Source organism: Symphodus melops (assembly GCF_947650265.1).
Source record: "Symphodus melops genome assembly, contig: scaffold_183, whole genome shotgun sequence".
NCBI lineage: Eukaryota > Metazoa > Chordata > Actinopteri > Labriformes > Labridae > Symphodus > Symphodus melops.
This window is the reverse complement of record NW_027636705.1, coordinates 27501-45000: the sequence shown is the minus strand read 5'-3', so window position 1 is coordinate 45000 and position 17500 is coordinate 27501. Positions and strand designations below refer to the sequence as shown.

Below are 17500 nucleotides of genomic sequence, written 5' to 3'. Positions count from 1 at the left end.
ATCTGGATGGTGTTGAATTTGCGGTGGATGATTCCCACCATCCGCTCGATCTCTTTGGGCGAGACCGGCCGCGTGCGGGACTGCTCCCTCAGCAGGTTCATCACGTGGTCCGTGAACTCGTTGCACGCCTGAAGGAAAGGGAGGGGTCTATTTTAGGATCTTGCTTTGAACTCGACACTCACAGTTTGAGTCTCTTCCTGTCGTCCCACCTGTTCGTATTTCTCCAGCTCTGCGTGGTACATCTGTCTTATCTGAGCCAGCTTCTCTCTGTACTCGCTGTGCTGTAAGCTCCCATCGCTGGGCGACGCTCCGGCTGCAACGGCGACCGCTGCTGCCGCTGCAGACGCGCCGCCTTTCTCCAGACCAGCAACGCCCTCCGCTAAAAGCATGTTGTCGAGGCGCATTATCTGAGGGTCCGGACCGTCCTCTTCCTGGATGCCTCGGATGCCCAGCGCTGTGGAGACGAGCAGCGGCGTGAAGGTGGCGTGGAGAGAAAACAATTGTGAGCGTGCTTCAAGGTTCACAGTTCAAGTTTAGAGTAAAGATGTAAGAATACAATGAAGGACAATCAAAATAATACAGTGCAATACTTGTTTTAACCAGCAGGGGCCCTCTGAAACCAGTAGGGTCCTGCTGTGAGGTGCATGTGGAGTGAACACGGACGCAGGACGCCGTCACCGAACACGGGAAACGACAGGAAGCAGCTTGTCACATTCAAGAAGCTAAAACTGAAATATTTATCATCTTCCCCCAAACGACCCCGAGAGAAACGAAGGAAGACGAAAACAAAGACGACGTGTTCCACCTGCACGCCACTCATAAACGCATCACAAGACTCGAGATCCAGTCTGAGCAGAACCAGAGAGCAGCAGAGCACAGACAGTTCACATGGAGAGAATCAGTGCCAGCTCTTCTTGGCATCCTGCTGCCCAAAGAGAAAACAGCCCCCCACACACACACACACACACACACACACACACACACACACAGCTGTTAATTAATGGCAGCTCTTAAGGAGCGACTAAAGACCCAGTGAAAAATGATCGCTCATTTGAGAGGTCGTTAATTTGCACAGTTATGCAAATTAGGCGCCAATTACAGTGTTGTTCCAGAGATCATCTCACATTCATAATCCAGCAACGAGGGCAACGACAACCCCCGCATCTGTCTCACACACACACACACACACACACTTTAATCTAATCCTGACACTCATGGTGTCTGAGAGGCATCAAGGAGCTGCAGAAGGTTCACGGGTGCAAACTCTCACGGCTGAAGCGCAGACGCTCTGCAGAAGGTCGTCACGTTTCAGGATGGTGCAGGTTGTACCTCAAGGTTTGAGGTCAAGGTTTAGGTCGTACCTCGAGGTTTGAGGTCAAGGTTCAGGTCGTATTTCGAGGTTTGAAGTCACGGTTCAGGTCGTATTTCGAGGTTTGAGGTCACGGTTCAGGTCGTACCTTGAGGTTTGAGGTCACGGTTCAGGTCGTACCTTGAGGTTTGAGGTCACGGTTCAGGTCGTACCTCGAGGTTTGAGGTCAAGGTTCAGGTCGTATTTCGAGGTTTGAAGTCACGGTTCAGGTCGTACCTCAAGGTTTGAGGTCACGGTTCAGGTCGTTCCTTGAGGTTTGAGGTCACGGTTCAGGTTGTATTTCGAGGTTTGAGGTCACGGTTCAGGTCGTTCCTTGAGGTTTGAGGTCAAGGTTCAGGTCGTACCTCAAGGTTTGAGGTCACGGTTCAGGTCGTACCTCGAGGTTTGAGGTCCCGGTTCAGGTTGTATTTCGAGGTTTGAGGTCACGGTTCAGGTCGTATTTCGAGGTTTGAGGTCCCAGTTCAGGTCGTACCTCGAGGTTTGAGGTCAAGGTTCAGGTCGTATTTCGAGGTTTGAGGTCCCAGTTCAGGTCGTACCTCGAGGTTTGAGGTCATGGTTCAGGTCCTACTTTGAGGTTCGGGGTCACAGGTCTGGCGGGCTGCAGGGACCCACAGGGCGTCCAGAGATCCCTCCATGTGGGCAGTTATCAGAACCCTAACCAGAGGTGGTCTCCTGCAGTGTTTGTGTGTTCACTATAGGGTAGCTGAGACTTGTATCAGTGTGGTCTACGAGCAGCTGGACCTGAAGACAGACTCACCCATCTTCTCCTTCATCTCACACAGGACGCTGAAGAGGGCCGGCTTCATTCTGTGGCAGTTTAAAGCGTGTTTCCTGTTTCAGAGGTAAAAAGAGAGAGAGAGAGGTGGTCAAGTACAAACAAGTCTTTAGACCCCCCCCCGTGGCAAAGAGGAACAGGAGCAGGGATGTGGACTTGAGGTGTTCAGTGCACAGGAGTGTGTTATCTCAATGTTTCCTGTCTTCTCATGTTGTCATTAAACTTTCTGTGTTCGTGTCCCTTCAGTGTATTTCCACCTCCTGCTGGAGGAAGCACACTTCACTCTCAGGGTGGCGTCTGGTTTATGCTTCTGCGGCGTGGCGGACCCCTAAGCGGACCCTACCCACGAAGCCTGACACGCACCTACAAAAACTCCGGTCTAGGACTGTGATTGGTCCGCTCAGAACGTCATTTCTAGCAGCTGCTTTCTGGTCACAACACGAATAATCTAAGTGATCAGAAAATACCACCATCTCTCAACTCATCATCAAAACGCTGACAAGACCGCCAAATGGCGAAGAATTCCTGGAGGTCACAGAATGCATGAAGAGGTGAAGAACCACACAAAGCCATGCCCCCCCCCCCCAGTGGCTTGGCTGTGAATTGCAGAGCAACGCTTTCCCTCAACGCAGAACTGCGAATGCTCAGCCCAACGTTGCGTCTGTGCTGTCGACACGCCGTCGACACGCCGTCGACACGCCGTCGACACGCCGCAGAAGCATAAACTAGGATTGGACAGAGTGCTCTCCGTGCTGGTCGTCTCAGGTGAGCGTCTGCGTGCTTTGTTTTCCTTTTTGTTATAAAGTTTACGTTTGTTAGTTTCTACGTTTTGACCGTGACACGTGTGGAGTGGCGTTGGGATGAACCAGCGCTCTCCTCCTCCTCTCGTTGCCGTGGAACAGAAGCCTTTGAACTTCGAGCGGAGTTTAAACGCTGGTGGCGAGCTGCAGAGACTCTGAGCGAGTGGAATCAGGACGGAGCACATTTCTGACTGACTCACCTGGAGGAGCCGGAGGATCTGTGCTTATAGTTTCTATATCACCATGTTGAAGCCTGAGCACAGACACGACTCACACCTGGCAGGTGAGGCTGCACACACACACACACACACACACACACACACACACACACACACACACACACACACACAGTCCTACACACACACACAGTCCTACACACACACACACACACACAGTCCTACACACACACACAGTCCTACACACACACACACACAGTCCTACACACACACACACACACACAGTCCTACACACACACACACACACACACACACACACAGTCCTACACACACACACAGTCCTACACACACACACACACACACACACAGTCCTACACACACACACACACAGAGTCCTACACACACACACACAGTCTTACACACACACACACACGTTACACAGAGTCCTACACACACACACAGTCCTACACACACACACACACACACACACACAGTCCTACACACACACACACAGAGTCCTACACACACACAAACACACACACACAGTCCTACACACACACACACACACACACACACAGTCCTACACACACACACACAGTCCTACACACACACACAGTCCTACACACACACACACGTTACACACTGTCCTACACACACACAGTCCTACACACACACACACACACGTTACACACACAGTCCTACACACACACACAGTCCTACACACACACACACACACACAGTCCTACACACACACAGTCCTACACACACACACACACACGTTACACACACAGTCCTACACACACACACACGTTACACACACAGTCCTACACACACACACACACAGTCCTACACACACACGTTACACACACACGTTACACACACACGTTACACACACACGTTACACACACACACAGTCCTACACACACACACACACACACACAGTCCTACACACACACACACAGTCCTACACACACACACACAGTCCTACACACACACAGTCCTACACACACATAGTCCTACACACACACACACAGTCCTACACACACACACGTTACACACACACACACAGTCCTACACACACACACGTTACACACACAGTCCTACACACACACAGTCCTACACACACACACACACGTTACACACACACAGTCCTACACACACACACACACACACACACACACACACAGTCCTACACACACACACATGTTACACACACCATGTGTGTAACATGTGTGTGACGTGTGGGTAGGACTGTGTGTGTAACGTGTGTGTGTGTGTGTGTAGGACTGTGTGTGTGTAGGACTGTGTGTGTGTAGGACTGTGTGTGTAACGTGTGTGTGTGTAGGACTGTGTGTGTGTAACGTGTGTGTGTGTGTAACGTGTGTGTGTGTAGGACTGTGTGTGTGTGTGTGTGTGTAGGACTATGTGTGTGTAGGACTGTGTGTGTGTAGGACTGTGTGTGTGTGTGTGTGTGTGTGTAGGACTGTGTGTGTGTGTAACGTGTGTGTGTAACGTGTGTGTGTGTGTAGGACTGTGTGTGTGTAGGACTATGTGTGTGTGTGTGTGTGTAGGACTGTGTGTGTGTAGGACTGTGTGTGTGTAGGACTGTGTGTGTGTGTGTGTGTAGGACTGTGTGTGTGTAGGACTGTGTGTGTGTGTAACGTGTGTGTGTAACGTGTGTGTGTGTGTAGGACTGTGTGTGTGTAGGACTGTGTGTGTGTGTGTGTGTAGGACTGTGTGTGTGTAGGACTGTGTGTGTGTAGGACTGTGTGTGTGTGTGTGTGTGTGTAGGACTGTGTGTGTGTGTGTAACGTGTGTGTATAGGACTGTGTGTGTGTAACGTGTGTGTAGGACTGTGTGTGTAACGTGTGGGTAGGACCATGTGTGTGTGTGTGTGTGTAACATGTGTGTGTAACGTGTGGGTAGGACTGTGTGTGTGTGTGTGTAGGACCGTGTGTGTAACATGTGTGTGTAATGTGTGTGTAGGCCCATGTGTGTGTGTGTGTGTAGGACTGTGTGTGTGTGTGTGTGTAGGACCGTGTGTGTAACATGTGTGTGTAACATGTGTGTAGGCCCGTGTGTGTGTGTGTGTGTGTGTGTGTAGGACTGTGTGTGTAGGACTGTGTGTGTGTGTGTGTGTGTAGGACTGTGTGTGTAGGACTGTGTGTGTGTGTGTGTGTGTGTGTGTGTAGGACTGTGTGTGTAGGACCATGTGTGTGTGTGTAACGTGTGTGTGTAACATGTGTGTGTGTGTGTGTAGGACTGTGTGTGTAGGACCATGTGTGTAACATGTGTGTAGGACCATGTGTGTGTGTGTGTGTGTAACATGTGTGTGTGTGTGTAACGTGTGTGTGTGTAACATGTGTGTGTGTGTGTGTGTAACATGTGTGTGTAGGACCATGTGTGTGTGTGTGTGTGTGTGTGTGTGTGTGTAACATGTGTGTGTGTGTGTGTGACGTGTGGGTAGGACCATGTGTGTGTGTGTGTGTGTGTGTGTAACGTGTGTGTGTGTGTGTGTGTGTGTAACATGTGTGTGTGTGTGTGTGTGACGTGTGGGTAGGACCATGTGTGGGTAGGACCATGTGTGTGTAGGACCATGTGTGTGTGTAACGTGTGTATGTGTGTAACATGTGTGTGTGTGTAACATGCGTGTGTGTGTAACATGTGTGTGTGTGTGTGTGTGTGTGTAACATGTGTGTGTGTGTGTGTAACATGTGTGTGTGTGTAACATGTGTGTGTGTGTGTGTGTGTGTGTGTGTGACGTGTGGGTAGGACCATGTGTATAATGTGTGTGTGCGTGGGTGTGTGTGTAACGTGTGTGTAGCGTGTGTGTGTTTGCGTAGTGTGTGTGTGTACGTGTGGAGGACCATTTGTGTGTGCAACCTGTTTGTGTGTAACGTGTGTGTAACGTGTATAACGTGTGTATAACGTGTGTATAACGTGTGTATAACATGTGTGTATAATGTGTGTGTAACGTGTGTGTAACATGTGTGTATAACGTGTGTATAATGTGTGTATAATGTGTGTGTAACATGTGTGTAACGTGTGTATAACGTGTGTGTAACGTGTGTATAACGTGTGTATAACGTGTGTATAACGTGTGTATAATGTGTGTATAATGTGTGTATAACGTGTGTATAACGTGTGTATAACGTGTGTATAACGTGTGTATAACGTGTGTATAACGTGTGTATAACGTGTGTATAACGTGTGTATAACGTGTGTATAACGTGTGTATAACGTGTGTATAACGTGTGTGTAACGGGTGTGTAACGTGTGTATAACGTGTGTATAACGTGTGTATAACGTGTGTATAACGTGTGTATAACGTGTGTGTAACGTGTGTAACGTGTGTGTATAACGTGTGTATAACGTGTGTGTAACGTGTGTATAATGTGTGTGTAACGTGTGTATAACGTGTGTGTAACGTGTGTATAATGTGTGTGTAACGTGTGTAACGTGTGTATAATGTGTGTGTAACGTGTGTAACGTGTGTGTATAACGTGTGTATAACGTGTGTGTAACGTGTGTATAACGTGTGTGTAACGTGTGTATAACGTGTGTATAACGTGTGTATAACGTGTGTATAACGTGTGTATAACGTGTGTATAACGTGTGTGTGTAACGTGTGTATAATGTGTGTGTAACGTGTGTATAACGTGTGTATAATGTGTGTATAACGTGTGTATAATGTGTGTGTAACGGGTGTGTAACGTGTGTATAACGTGTGTGTAACGGGTGTGTAACGTGTGTATAACGTGTGTATAACGTGTGTGTAACGGGTGTGTAACGTGTGTATAACGTGTGTATAACGTGTGTGTAACGTGTGTGTAATGTGTGTGTAACGTGTGTATAACGTGTGTATAACGTGTGTGTAACATGTGTGTAGTGTGTGTAACGTGTGTGTGGTGCCATGTGTGTGACGTGTGTAATGTATTTGTGTAACGTGTGTATAACGTGTGTATATCACGTGTGTGTGTATAACGTGCGTGTGTAGTGTGTGTGTAACATGTGTATAACGTGTGTGTGTGTGGGGCCATGTGTGTGTGGGGCCATGTGTGTGTGTAACATGTGTGTGTGTAGTGTGTGTGTAACATGTGTATAACGTGTGTGTGTGTGTAACATATGTGTGTGTAACATGTGTATAACGTGTGTGTGTGTGTGTGCAACATGTGTATAACGTGTGTGTGTGTGTGTGTGTGTAAAATGTGTATAACGTGTGTGTGTGTGTGTGTGTGTAAAATGTGTATAACGTGTGTGTGTGTGTAACATGTGTATAACGTGTGTGTGTGTGTGTGTGTAGACCCCGACCCCGTGCTGGTCTCACCTGGCCTGGGCCTCGTCTGTGTGTGTGTGTGTAGACCCTGACCCCGTGCTGGTCTCACCTGGCCTGGGCCTCGTCTGTGTGTGTGTGTGTGTGTGTGTAGACCCTGACCCCGTGCTGGTCTCACCTGGCCTGGGCCTCGTCTGTGTGTGTGTGTGTGTGTAGACCCTGACCCCGTGCTGGTCTCACCTGGCCTGGGCCTCGTCTGTGTGTGTGTGTGTGTGTGTAGACCCTGACCCCGTGCTGGTCTCACCTGGCCTGGGCCTCGTCTGTGTGTGTGTGTGTAGACCCTGACCCCGTGCTGGTCTCACCTGGCCTGGGCCTCGTCTGTGTGTGTGTGTGTGTGTGTGTAGACCCTGACCCCGTGCTGGTCTCACCTGGCCTGGGCCTCGTCTGTGTGTGTGTGTGTGTGTAGACCCTGACCCCGTGCTGGTCTCACCTGGCCTGGGCCTCGTCTGTGTGTGTGTGTGTGTGTGTAGACCCTGACCCCGTGCTGGTCTCACCTGGCCTGGGCCTCGTCTGTGTGTGTGTGTGTGTGTGTAGACCCTGACCCCGTGCTGGTCTCACCTGGCCTGGGCCTCGTCTGTGTGTGTGTGTGTAGACCCTGACCCCGTGCTGGTCTCACCTGGCCTGGGCCTCGTCTGTGTGTGTGTGTGTGTGTAGACCCTGACCCCGTGCTGGTCTCACCTGGCCTGGGCCTCGTCTGTGTGTGTGTGTGTGTAGACCCTGACCCCGTGCTGGTCTCACCTGGCCTGGGCCTCGTCTGTGTGTGTGTGTGTGTGTGTGTAGACCCTGACCCCGTGCTGGTCTCACCTGGCCTGGGCCTCGTCTGTGTGTGTGTGTGTGTGTAGACCCTGACCCCGTGCTGGTCTCACCTGGCCTGGGCCTCGTCTGTGTGTGTGTGTGTGTGTAGACCCTGACCCCGTGCTGGTCTCACCTGGCCTGGGCCTCGTCTGTGTGTGTGTGTGTGTGTGTACACCCCGACCCCGTGCTGGTCTCACCTGGCCTGGGCCTCGTCTGTGTGTGTGTGTGTGTGTAGACCCTGACCCCGTGCTGGTCTCACCTGGCCTGGGCCTCATCTGTGTGTGTGTGTGTGTGTAGACCCTGACCCTGTGCTGGTCTCACCTGGCCTGGGCCTCGTCTGTGTGTGTGTGTGTGTGTGTGTGTAGACCCTGACCCTGTGCTGGTCTCACCTGGCCTGGGCCTCGTCTGTGTGTGTGTGTGTGTGTGTGTAGACCCTGACCCCGTGCTGGTCTCACCTGGCCTGGGCCTCGTCCAGACTCTCGTCGGTGATGGTCATGATCTGCTGCAGGATGTCTCCGATGTCCTGCTGCGGCTGAACCAGGCTGTGATGTTTCCTGATGTTGTCAGGATCTCCCACGTCCTCCTCAGACAGTCCGCTCAGTCCGATGTGACCCAGCATCATGCGGGCTTGGTTCTCCATACTCCCACGGATCCAGGGAGGGGGGGGGACTACAGACGGGGCTCTTTGTCCAACTTAGTGAGAGGTTGAAAAGTTTCCCAGAAAGAAGCATCCAGCAGGTCTGAGAGCAGAGCAGCTTCCCCCTCTCGGCTTGAGCTGAATAACAAAGGAGACACAAACACAGCAGCAGCACCTTTAGTATTCACTCCGCTCCACACTCCTGGACTCCTTCAGACCAGGACCAGGCGCCCTTCCTACAAACACTCCTCTGTGCTATGGAGCTGCTGTTTGAACGGAGCCATGTTCCTCTGAAAGTCTCACACAAAGAGAAGCCCGCCGCGGAGAGCGCTCGAGCTTCTCCGCTGATTCAAGTGTTAACGGGAGAACAGCTCGACTCTTCGACGGGAAACAATGACGTGAAAAGCGTTAAATTAACGTCAAATGACCTGGGAGTCCTTTGATGTCGCCGTGTCCGCCGCTCGCTCCCCCTTTCTTCACGAGTCCGGACCGCCTGCTCGATCTGTGAAAGTCTGGACCCGGCGGGTCCTCTGAAACACGGTGCAGGACGCGACGGTCCCGCTTACCTTCATCTATGTGGTAACGTCCAGGTGTCACAGTGCCCGCTTTGGACCATTAGTTGGTGCTTATTGCTGTTTTCTTTGCACACTCAGCTCTTCGACCCGCTCCTCCCAGAAAAACAGCGTCAAGTTACCCGCAGAGGAAGAGGCCACTTCCGCTTTGGATGGTCCGGACGACACACAAAGAAGCAGCAACACAGACACTCCGCTCGGAGCAAACATCTATAAATGTGTATTTCTATACAACAAATATCTATAAATGTGTATTTCTATACAACAAATATCTATAAATGTGTATTTCTATACAACAAATATCTATAAATGTGTATTTCTATACAACAAATATCTATAAATGTGTATTTCTATACAACAAACATCTATAAATGTGTATTTCTGTACAACAAATATCTATAAATGTGTATTTCTATAGAACAAATATAAAGAAAACACTTAGTCTATAAGAAACTGTGTTTTTTTTCTTCTTCCCACAGTCAGAGGACACAGAGGAAAACAATCCGTATTATGTCTTCACTGCACATCTGCTGAAGATATCAGTATAATAAAGATCATATTTAATTGAATCCAAAGAGTTTTGTTTATATGGTAAACACAAATGTACAAATAAATAAAACGTCACACATCACAATAACAACATATTAATAACAGATGTCATCATTACGAGTGATTTTATTCCAGTTGACAGACTGTACGCGGATTCAACTTCAGATTAAATAAAACTATTTAAAACGTAACACTTGAGTCTTTTATTTTAACTCATTGTTTTGAATGCACAGATGTTTGCACTTCATCTGTATTTTTTAATTTTTTATGCTATTAAAGTTTGCAGCGTGGCTCAGAGAGAAACGTTCTTTCACCCAGCAGCCTGAACGATTGTCTGCAAGCAGTTCTTGTGTTTTAAATGCATGGTTCAGACATGCATCAAACATCTGCATCAGCCTGAATATTGAAGGTATAAAGTTGGCTTTAACACAACATTGGGGTGACAAGGACTTCTGTTTGTCTGTTATTATCAGACAGACTCAGCTCACATTTCACACCAGGTGGTTCAACCTTTACCTCCCAGCAGGAGACTCAGAGATCCACATGTAGCCAGGATCCTCTGTGCCCGGATCAATTCAACTCATCTGTAACCAGAACTTCAGTCTTCATGTGGAGAGCACATTATGTTTACAACAAACAGTGCAACATATTTAAAACTTGAGCTTTCAAAGCACTTTCAAACACTGATGGCAGTATTTAGTATGTAGTAAGACATTCAGAAGTCAGTAACCCCTTTCATACACATTCTGACTGAGCCAGGTCAGCGCAACATGTTTACAAAACTAGGGACAACATGTTTACAAAACTATGGACATGTTTACAAAACTAAGGACAACATGTTTACAAAACTAGGGACAACATGTTTACAAAACTATGGACATGTTTACAAAACTAAGGACAACATGTTTACAAAACTAGGGACAACATGTTTACAAAACTATGGACATGTTTACAAAACTAAGGACAACATGTTTACAAAACCAAGGACAACATGTTTACAAAACTAGGGACAACATGTTTACAAAACTATGGACATGTTTACAAAACTAAGGACAACATGTTTACAAAACTAGGGACAACATGTTTACAAAACTAAGGACAACATGTTTACAAAACTAAGGACAACATGTTTACAAAACTAGGGACAACATGTTTACAAAACTATGGACATGTTTACAAAACTATGGACAACATGTTTACAAAACCAAGGACAACATGTTTACAAAACTATGGACATGTTTATAAAACTAAGGACAACATGTTTACAAAACTATGGACATGTTTACAAAACTAAGGACAACATGTTTACAAAACTAGGGACAACATGTTTACAAAACTATGGACATGTTTACAAAACTAAGGACAACATGTTTACAAAACTAGGGACAACATGTTTACAAAACTATGGACATGTTTACAAAACCAAGGACATGTTTACAAAACTAGGGACAACATGTTTACAAAACTATAGACATGTTTACAAAACTAAGGACATGTTTACAAAACTAAGGACAACATGTTTACAAAACTAAGGACAACATGTTTACAAAACTATGGACATGTTTACAAAACTAAGGACATGTTTACAAAACTAAGGACAACATGTTTACAAAACCAAGGACAACATGTTTACAAAACCAAGGACAACATGTTTACAAAACCAAGGACAACATGTTTACAAAACTATGGACATGTTTTCAAAACTAAGGACAACATGTTTACAAAACTAAGGACAACATGTTTACAAAACTAAGGACAACATGTTTACAAAACCAAGGACAACATGTTTACAAAACTAAGGACAACATGTTTACAAAACCAAGGACAACATGTTTACAAAACCAAGGACAACATGTTTACAAAACTAAGGACAACATGTTTACAAAACCAAGGACAACATGTTTACAAACTAACGACAACATGTTTACAAAACCAAGGACAACATGTTTACAAAACTAACGACAACATGTTTACAGAACTAAGGACAACATGTTTACAAAACCAAGGACAACATGTTTACAAAACTAAGGACAACATGTTTACAGAACTAAGGACAACATGTTTACAAAACTAAGGACAACATGTTTACAGAACTAAGGACAACATGTTTACAAAACTAAGGACAACATGTTTACAAAACCAAGGACAACATGTTTACAAAACCAAGGTCAACATGTTTACAAAACTAAGGACAACATGTTTACAAAACCAAGGACAACATGTTTACAAAACCAAGGACAACATGTTTACAAAACCAAGGACAACGTGTTTACAAAACCAAGGACAACATGTTTACAAAACCAAGGACAACATGTTTACAAAACTAAGGACAACATGTTTACAAAACTAAGGACAACACATTTACAAAACCAAGGACAACATGTTTACAAAACCAAGGACAACATGTTTACAAAACTAAGGACAACACATTTACAAAACCAAGGACAACATGTTTACAAAACCAAGGACAACATGTTTACAGAACTAAGGACAACATGTTTACAAAACTAAGGACAACATGTTTACAGAACTAAGGACAACATGTTTACAAAAGACAGTGCAGCATGTGTATAAAACATGTGTTTACAAAAGACGTGATGTGTTACTCAAAGTGTGGTGAAAATGTCTAAAATGTGTATTTTGATGATTCTAAAACATGTAGCTATTAAAACACTAAAGTGTGCAGAGTCCTATTCAGGGGCTACATTTATTTTGAAAGGAGCAGAGTATCACTTCCTGTCTCAGGCTCTCTCTCTCTGCTTGCTCTGACACGGCTCTCCATCAGTGTGTGTGTGTGTGTGTGTGGGCTCCGGGGAATGCTGCAGTTTGACTTGAAACCATGAAGAGGCCATCTTTGTTTTCACCATGGAAACAGTGTTGTTGTTGATGATACAAATACCGATACTATTACCAGGCATAGAGTGTGTGTGTGTGTGTGTGTGTGTGTGTGTGTGTGTGTGCATTGTAAATTAGCCTTGCATATCAATGATGCTGATATTTCCATTAAGGCTGAGAAGAAGATTGAAATGAGTTTTAATATGTTGGTGTAATGCTGCACTCATTTGATATGTACCCAACAAGGCGTTTCTCAGGAAGCTGCTCAGACGTTCTTCGTGCACGCCATGAATCTTTCCAACGCATTGGGTCACATGTTTGAGGCGAGCTGGAGAAACAGTCATTTACCAACCTTCAGAGTCCAGGACATGTGTAATGAGATGTCGTGAGTCTTTGTATGAAAGATGAAATGGTTTGGTGTTGTCTCCATTACGTCGGTGTGTTACCTTGTCGCTCAGAAAGGTCCAGAAACCGAGCAGAAAATCTGCCAGAGATGATCATGAAGCGTCCAGTCGCTCTGACTGTGACGCTCGGCACACCACATAACTACTGTATAACAAATGACAAGATGTGAAGCCTTTAATAAACGCTGACTGGACTGCAGCTCAGACATGGCTTTATGTTCTGATGTGTACACGTGTGTTTTTATTGTATGTAACAAAGCCTGCATGTATTATGTCTGTGATGAATTCATAAATAAAACATCAGATATCATTGTCCTGTTTTACAGTCCTCCAGTCATCTACATTGTGATTTCATTTACTTCCTGTTGTGTAATTAAGTGTATTTGTTCTCATCTGTATAACTGAGTGTGTGTGTGTGTGTGTGTGTGTGTGTGTGTGTCTCCTGCCTTCCATGCAGACAGGAGGCTGACTTCATAGAAAAGATGAATGAATCCCTCAGCATAGTAGAGAGTACTCGAGCGTCTGAACAAGCTCTCTCACTCAGTCTATCGCTCTCACATTTACTACAGCGCTCACACACACTGACACACTGACAGCTGCATGCTCCCCCAACACAGGCTGATGTACAGGCATGCACAAACACACACACACGGGCATGCACAAACACACACACACACAGGCATGTTTCTTCCTCTCTCTTCTGTCTGAGGCTCCGCAGACTGCAGCTGGTTCATTCTCATTAATTAGCCAATCAGCCAGTTAAGCTAAATGCTGTGAATAATCCGTGATTCCTGTTTTCACAGACATGGATCAGTCCGCCAGCTCCAGCCTCCCCCCTGCAACCCACCCCCATGTGGTCTGCTCTGCATGTTGCCATGCCAACAGGGACCAGAGCACCTCTGGATGCTTCAATCTGGTGTCTTTGTACCAGTTTCACACATGCACACACAACATTAGGGCTTATTAAGAGCCGTTTCTGTGCCTGTGCTGAGGGAGCCTTCTCTGCAGCCAGCAAAGACACCTTCATGACTGATTATATTTAAAGATGGAGTCCCTCTTTGGGAGCAGCATTGTGTTCAAAAGAAAGATCAAGACAGGTTCTTTTGGAGGGTTTATCACACATGTTGTGCTCATTGACTGAACAATGTAAACGCCACAGAAACAGGAAGAGACTTGTCCAGCACCATGAGGGTATAAATGTAATCTTATCGAACTGTTCAAAAAGAAAATAAATCATATATTCAGGAGGGCTGTTGGTGGAGTCCAATGTGAAATAATGATTAACCGCTAAGTTTTAATAGCTAATCATAATTAACCACATCTATAATCGTATGTTTGAAACTTGAAAATCAACTATTTTGCATTAAAAAAGGAAAACTTTTCGGCTTTTATTTTGAAATGCTCGTCCTGTCTTTTGCTTATAGTACTTTAATTACTGTATGCTTTTATTTTGATATAAAGTAAGGAGCTTTTGGTAGGACTGGGTTCGGACATGACACAAACAAACAGGAAGTGGTTAGATCCCCAAGTGACGTTAAACAGCTCAAAGGTCAATGTGTGATGTCATCAGGTGAACAGTAACACAGGTCAGTGTGTGATGTCATCAGGTGAACAGTAACAAAGGTCAGTGTGTGATGTCATCAGGTGAACAGTAACACAGGTCAATGTGTGATGTCATCAGGTGAACAGTAACACAGGTCAATGTGTGATGTCATCAGGTGAACAGTGTCAAAGGTCAATGTGTGATGTCATCAGGTGAATGGTAACACAGGTCAGTGTGTGATGTCATCAGGTGAACAGTAACAAAGGTCAATGTGTGATGTCATCAGGTGAACAGTAACAAAGGTCAATGTGTGATGTCATCAGGTGAACAGTAACAAAGGTCAATGTGTGATGTCATCAGGTGAACAGTAACACAGGTCAATGTGTGATGTCATCAGGTGAACAGTAACAAAGGTCAGTGTGTGATGTCATCAGGTGAACAGTAACAAAGGTCAGTGTGTGATGTCATCAGGTGAACAGTAACAAAGGTCAGTGTGTGATGTCATCAGGTGAACAGTAACAAAGGTCAGTGTGTGATGTCATCAGGTGAACAGTAACAAAGGTCAGTGTGTGATGTCATCAGGTGAACAGTAACAAAGGTCAGTGTGTGATGTCATCAGGTGAATGTAACAAAGGTCAGTGTGTGATGTCATCAGGTGAACAGTAACAAAGGTCAGTGTGTGATGTCATCAGGTGAACAGTAACACAGGTCAGTGTGTGATGTCATCAGGTGAATGTAACAAAGGTCAGTGTGTGATGTCATCAGGTGAACAGTAACAAAGGTCAGTGTGTGATGTCATCAGGTGAATGTAACAAAGGTCAGTGTGTGATGTCATCAGGTGAACAGTAACAAAGGTCAGTGTGTGATGTCATCAGGTGAACAGTAACACAGGTCAATGTGTGATGTCATCAGGTGAACAGTAACACAGGTCAATGTGTGATGTCATCAGGTGAACAGTAACAAAGGTCAATGTGTGATGTCATCAGGTGAACAGTAACAAAGGTCAATGTGTGATGTCATCAGGTGGACAGTAACACAGGTCAATGTGTGATGTCATCAGCTGAATGTAACAAAGGTCAATGTGTGATGTCATCAGCTGAATGTAACAAAGGTCAATGTGTGATGTCATCAGGTGAACAGTAACAAAGGTCAATGTGTGATGTCATCAGGTGAACAGTAACAAAGGTCAATGTGTGATGTCATCAGGTGAACAGTAACACAGGTCAATGTGTGATGTCATCAGGTGAACAGTAACACAGGTCAATGTGTGATGTCATCAGGTGAACAGTAACACAGGTCAGTGTGTGATGTCATCAGGTGAACAGGAACACAGGTCAATGTGTGATGTCATCAGGTGAACAGTAACACAGGTCAATGTGTGATGTCATCAGGTGAACAGTAACACAGGTCAATGTGTGATGTCATCAGGTGAACAGTAACACAGGTCAGTGTGTGATGTCATCAGGTGAATGTAACAAAGGTCAATGTGTGATGTCATCAGGTGAACAGTAACACAGGTCAGTGTGTGATGTCATCAGGTGAATGTAACAAAGGTCAATGTGTGATGTCATCAGGTGAACAGTAACACAGGTCAGTGTGTGATGTCATCAGGTGAATGTAACAAAGGTCAATGTGTGATGTCATCAGGTGAACAGTAACAAAGGTCAATGTGTGATGTCATCAGGTGAACAGTAACAAAGGTCAATGTGTGATGTCATCAGGTGAACAGTAACAAAGGTCAATGTGTGATGTCATCAGGTGAACAGTAACAAAGGTCAATGTGTGATGTCATCAGGTGAACAGTAACACAGGTCAGTGTGTGATGTCATCAGGTGAATGTAACAAAGGTCAGTGTGTGATGTCATCAGCTGAATGTAACAAAGGTCAGCTGACGGTCTCCTTGGTGTGTCAGGGTGTTTACTTCTCTGTGAGGAAGGTTAAAGGTTAAAGGTTAAAGGTTAAAGGTTAAAGGTTAAAGGTTAAAGGTGTGTTCAATCATTCCCAATATGTCTGAATAAATAAACTATGAAAGACCTTACACTGGAGGTACCTCTCCTCCTTCTCCCCACCTCCTCCTTCTCCCCACCTCCTCCTTTACCTCTCCTTCTTCTCCCCACCTCCTCATTTATCTCTCCTCCTTCTCCCCACCTCCTCCTTTAACTCTTCTCCCCACCTCCTCCTTTACCTCTTCTCCTTCTCCCCACCTCCTCCTTTAACTCTCCTCCTTCTCCCCACCTCCTCCTTTACCTCTCCTCCTTCTCCCCACCTCCTCCTTTACCTCTCCTTCTTCTCCCCACCTCCTCCTTTACCTCTTCTCCTTCTCTCCACCTCCTCCTTTACCTCTTCTCCTTCTCCCCACCTCCTCCTTTACCTCTTCTCCTTCTCCCCACCTCCTCCTTTACCTCTCCTTCTTCTCCCCACCTCCTCCTTCTCCCCACCTCCTCCTTTACCTCTTCTCCTTCTCCCCACCTCCTCCTCTACCTCTCCTTCTTCTCCCCACATCCTCCTTTAACTCTCCTCCTTCTCCCCACCTCCTCCTTTACCTCTCCTTCTTCTCCCCACATCCTCCTTCTCCCCACCTCCTCCTTCTCCCCACCTCCTCCTTTAACTCTCCTCCTTCTCCCCACCTCCTCCTTTAACTCTCCTCCTTCTCCCCACCTCCTCCTTTAACTCTCCTCCTTCTCCCCACCTCCTCCTCTACCTCTCCTCCTT

The 17500-nt window shown here is 46.1% G+C and overlaps 1 protein-coding gene and 1 long non-coding RNA gene across 3 annotated transcripts in view; one reads left to right on the top strand and one right to left on the bottom strand.

Annotated features, from left to right (window-relative positions):
• LOC306819163 (pre-B-cell leukemia transcription factor 1-like) overlaps positions 1 to 9641 on the bottom strand; it is a 14874-nt gene extending 5233 nt beyond the window's left edge. Inside the window, exons 1-5 of one of the 2 annotated variants that reach the window (XM_079372934.1) lie at positions 9314 to 9641; positions 8704 to 9012; positions 2127 to 2200; positions 210 to 454; positions 1 to 128 (exon numbers count right to left, since the gene is read on the bottom strand). The exon at positions 1 to 128 is cut by the window's left edge and continues 63 nt beyond it. In XM_079372934.1, coding sequence (XP_079229060.1) covers positions 1 to 128; positions 210 to 454; positions 2127 to 2200; positions 8704 to 8888 — 632 coding nt within the window. In that variant the 5' untranslated portion in view covers positions 8889 to 9012; positions 9314 to 9641. Of the gene's footprint in view, positions 129 to 209; positions 455 to 2126; positions 2201 to 7447; positions 7459 to 8703; positions 9013 to 9313 lie in introns of those variants that run through there. The other variant, XM_079372935.1, reaches the window with a different exon arrangement.
• A 6403-nt stretch (positions 9642 to 16044) lies between these two features.
• Positions 16045 to 16676, top strand: LOC306819164. Its single transcript, XR_013778494.1, has 3 exons — positions 16045 to 16341; positions 16379 to 16435; positions 16621 to 16676. It is a non-coding gene; the product is annotated as an uncharacterized lncRNA (long non-coding RNA).
• Positions 16677 to 17500: the final 824 nt, after the last annotated feature.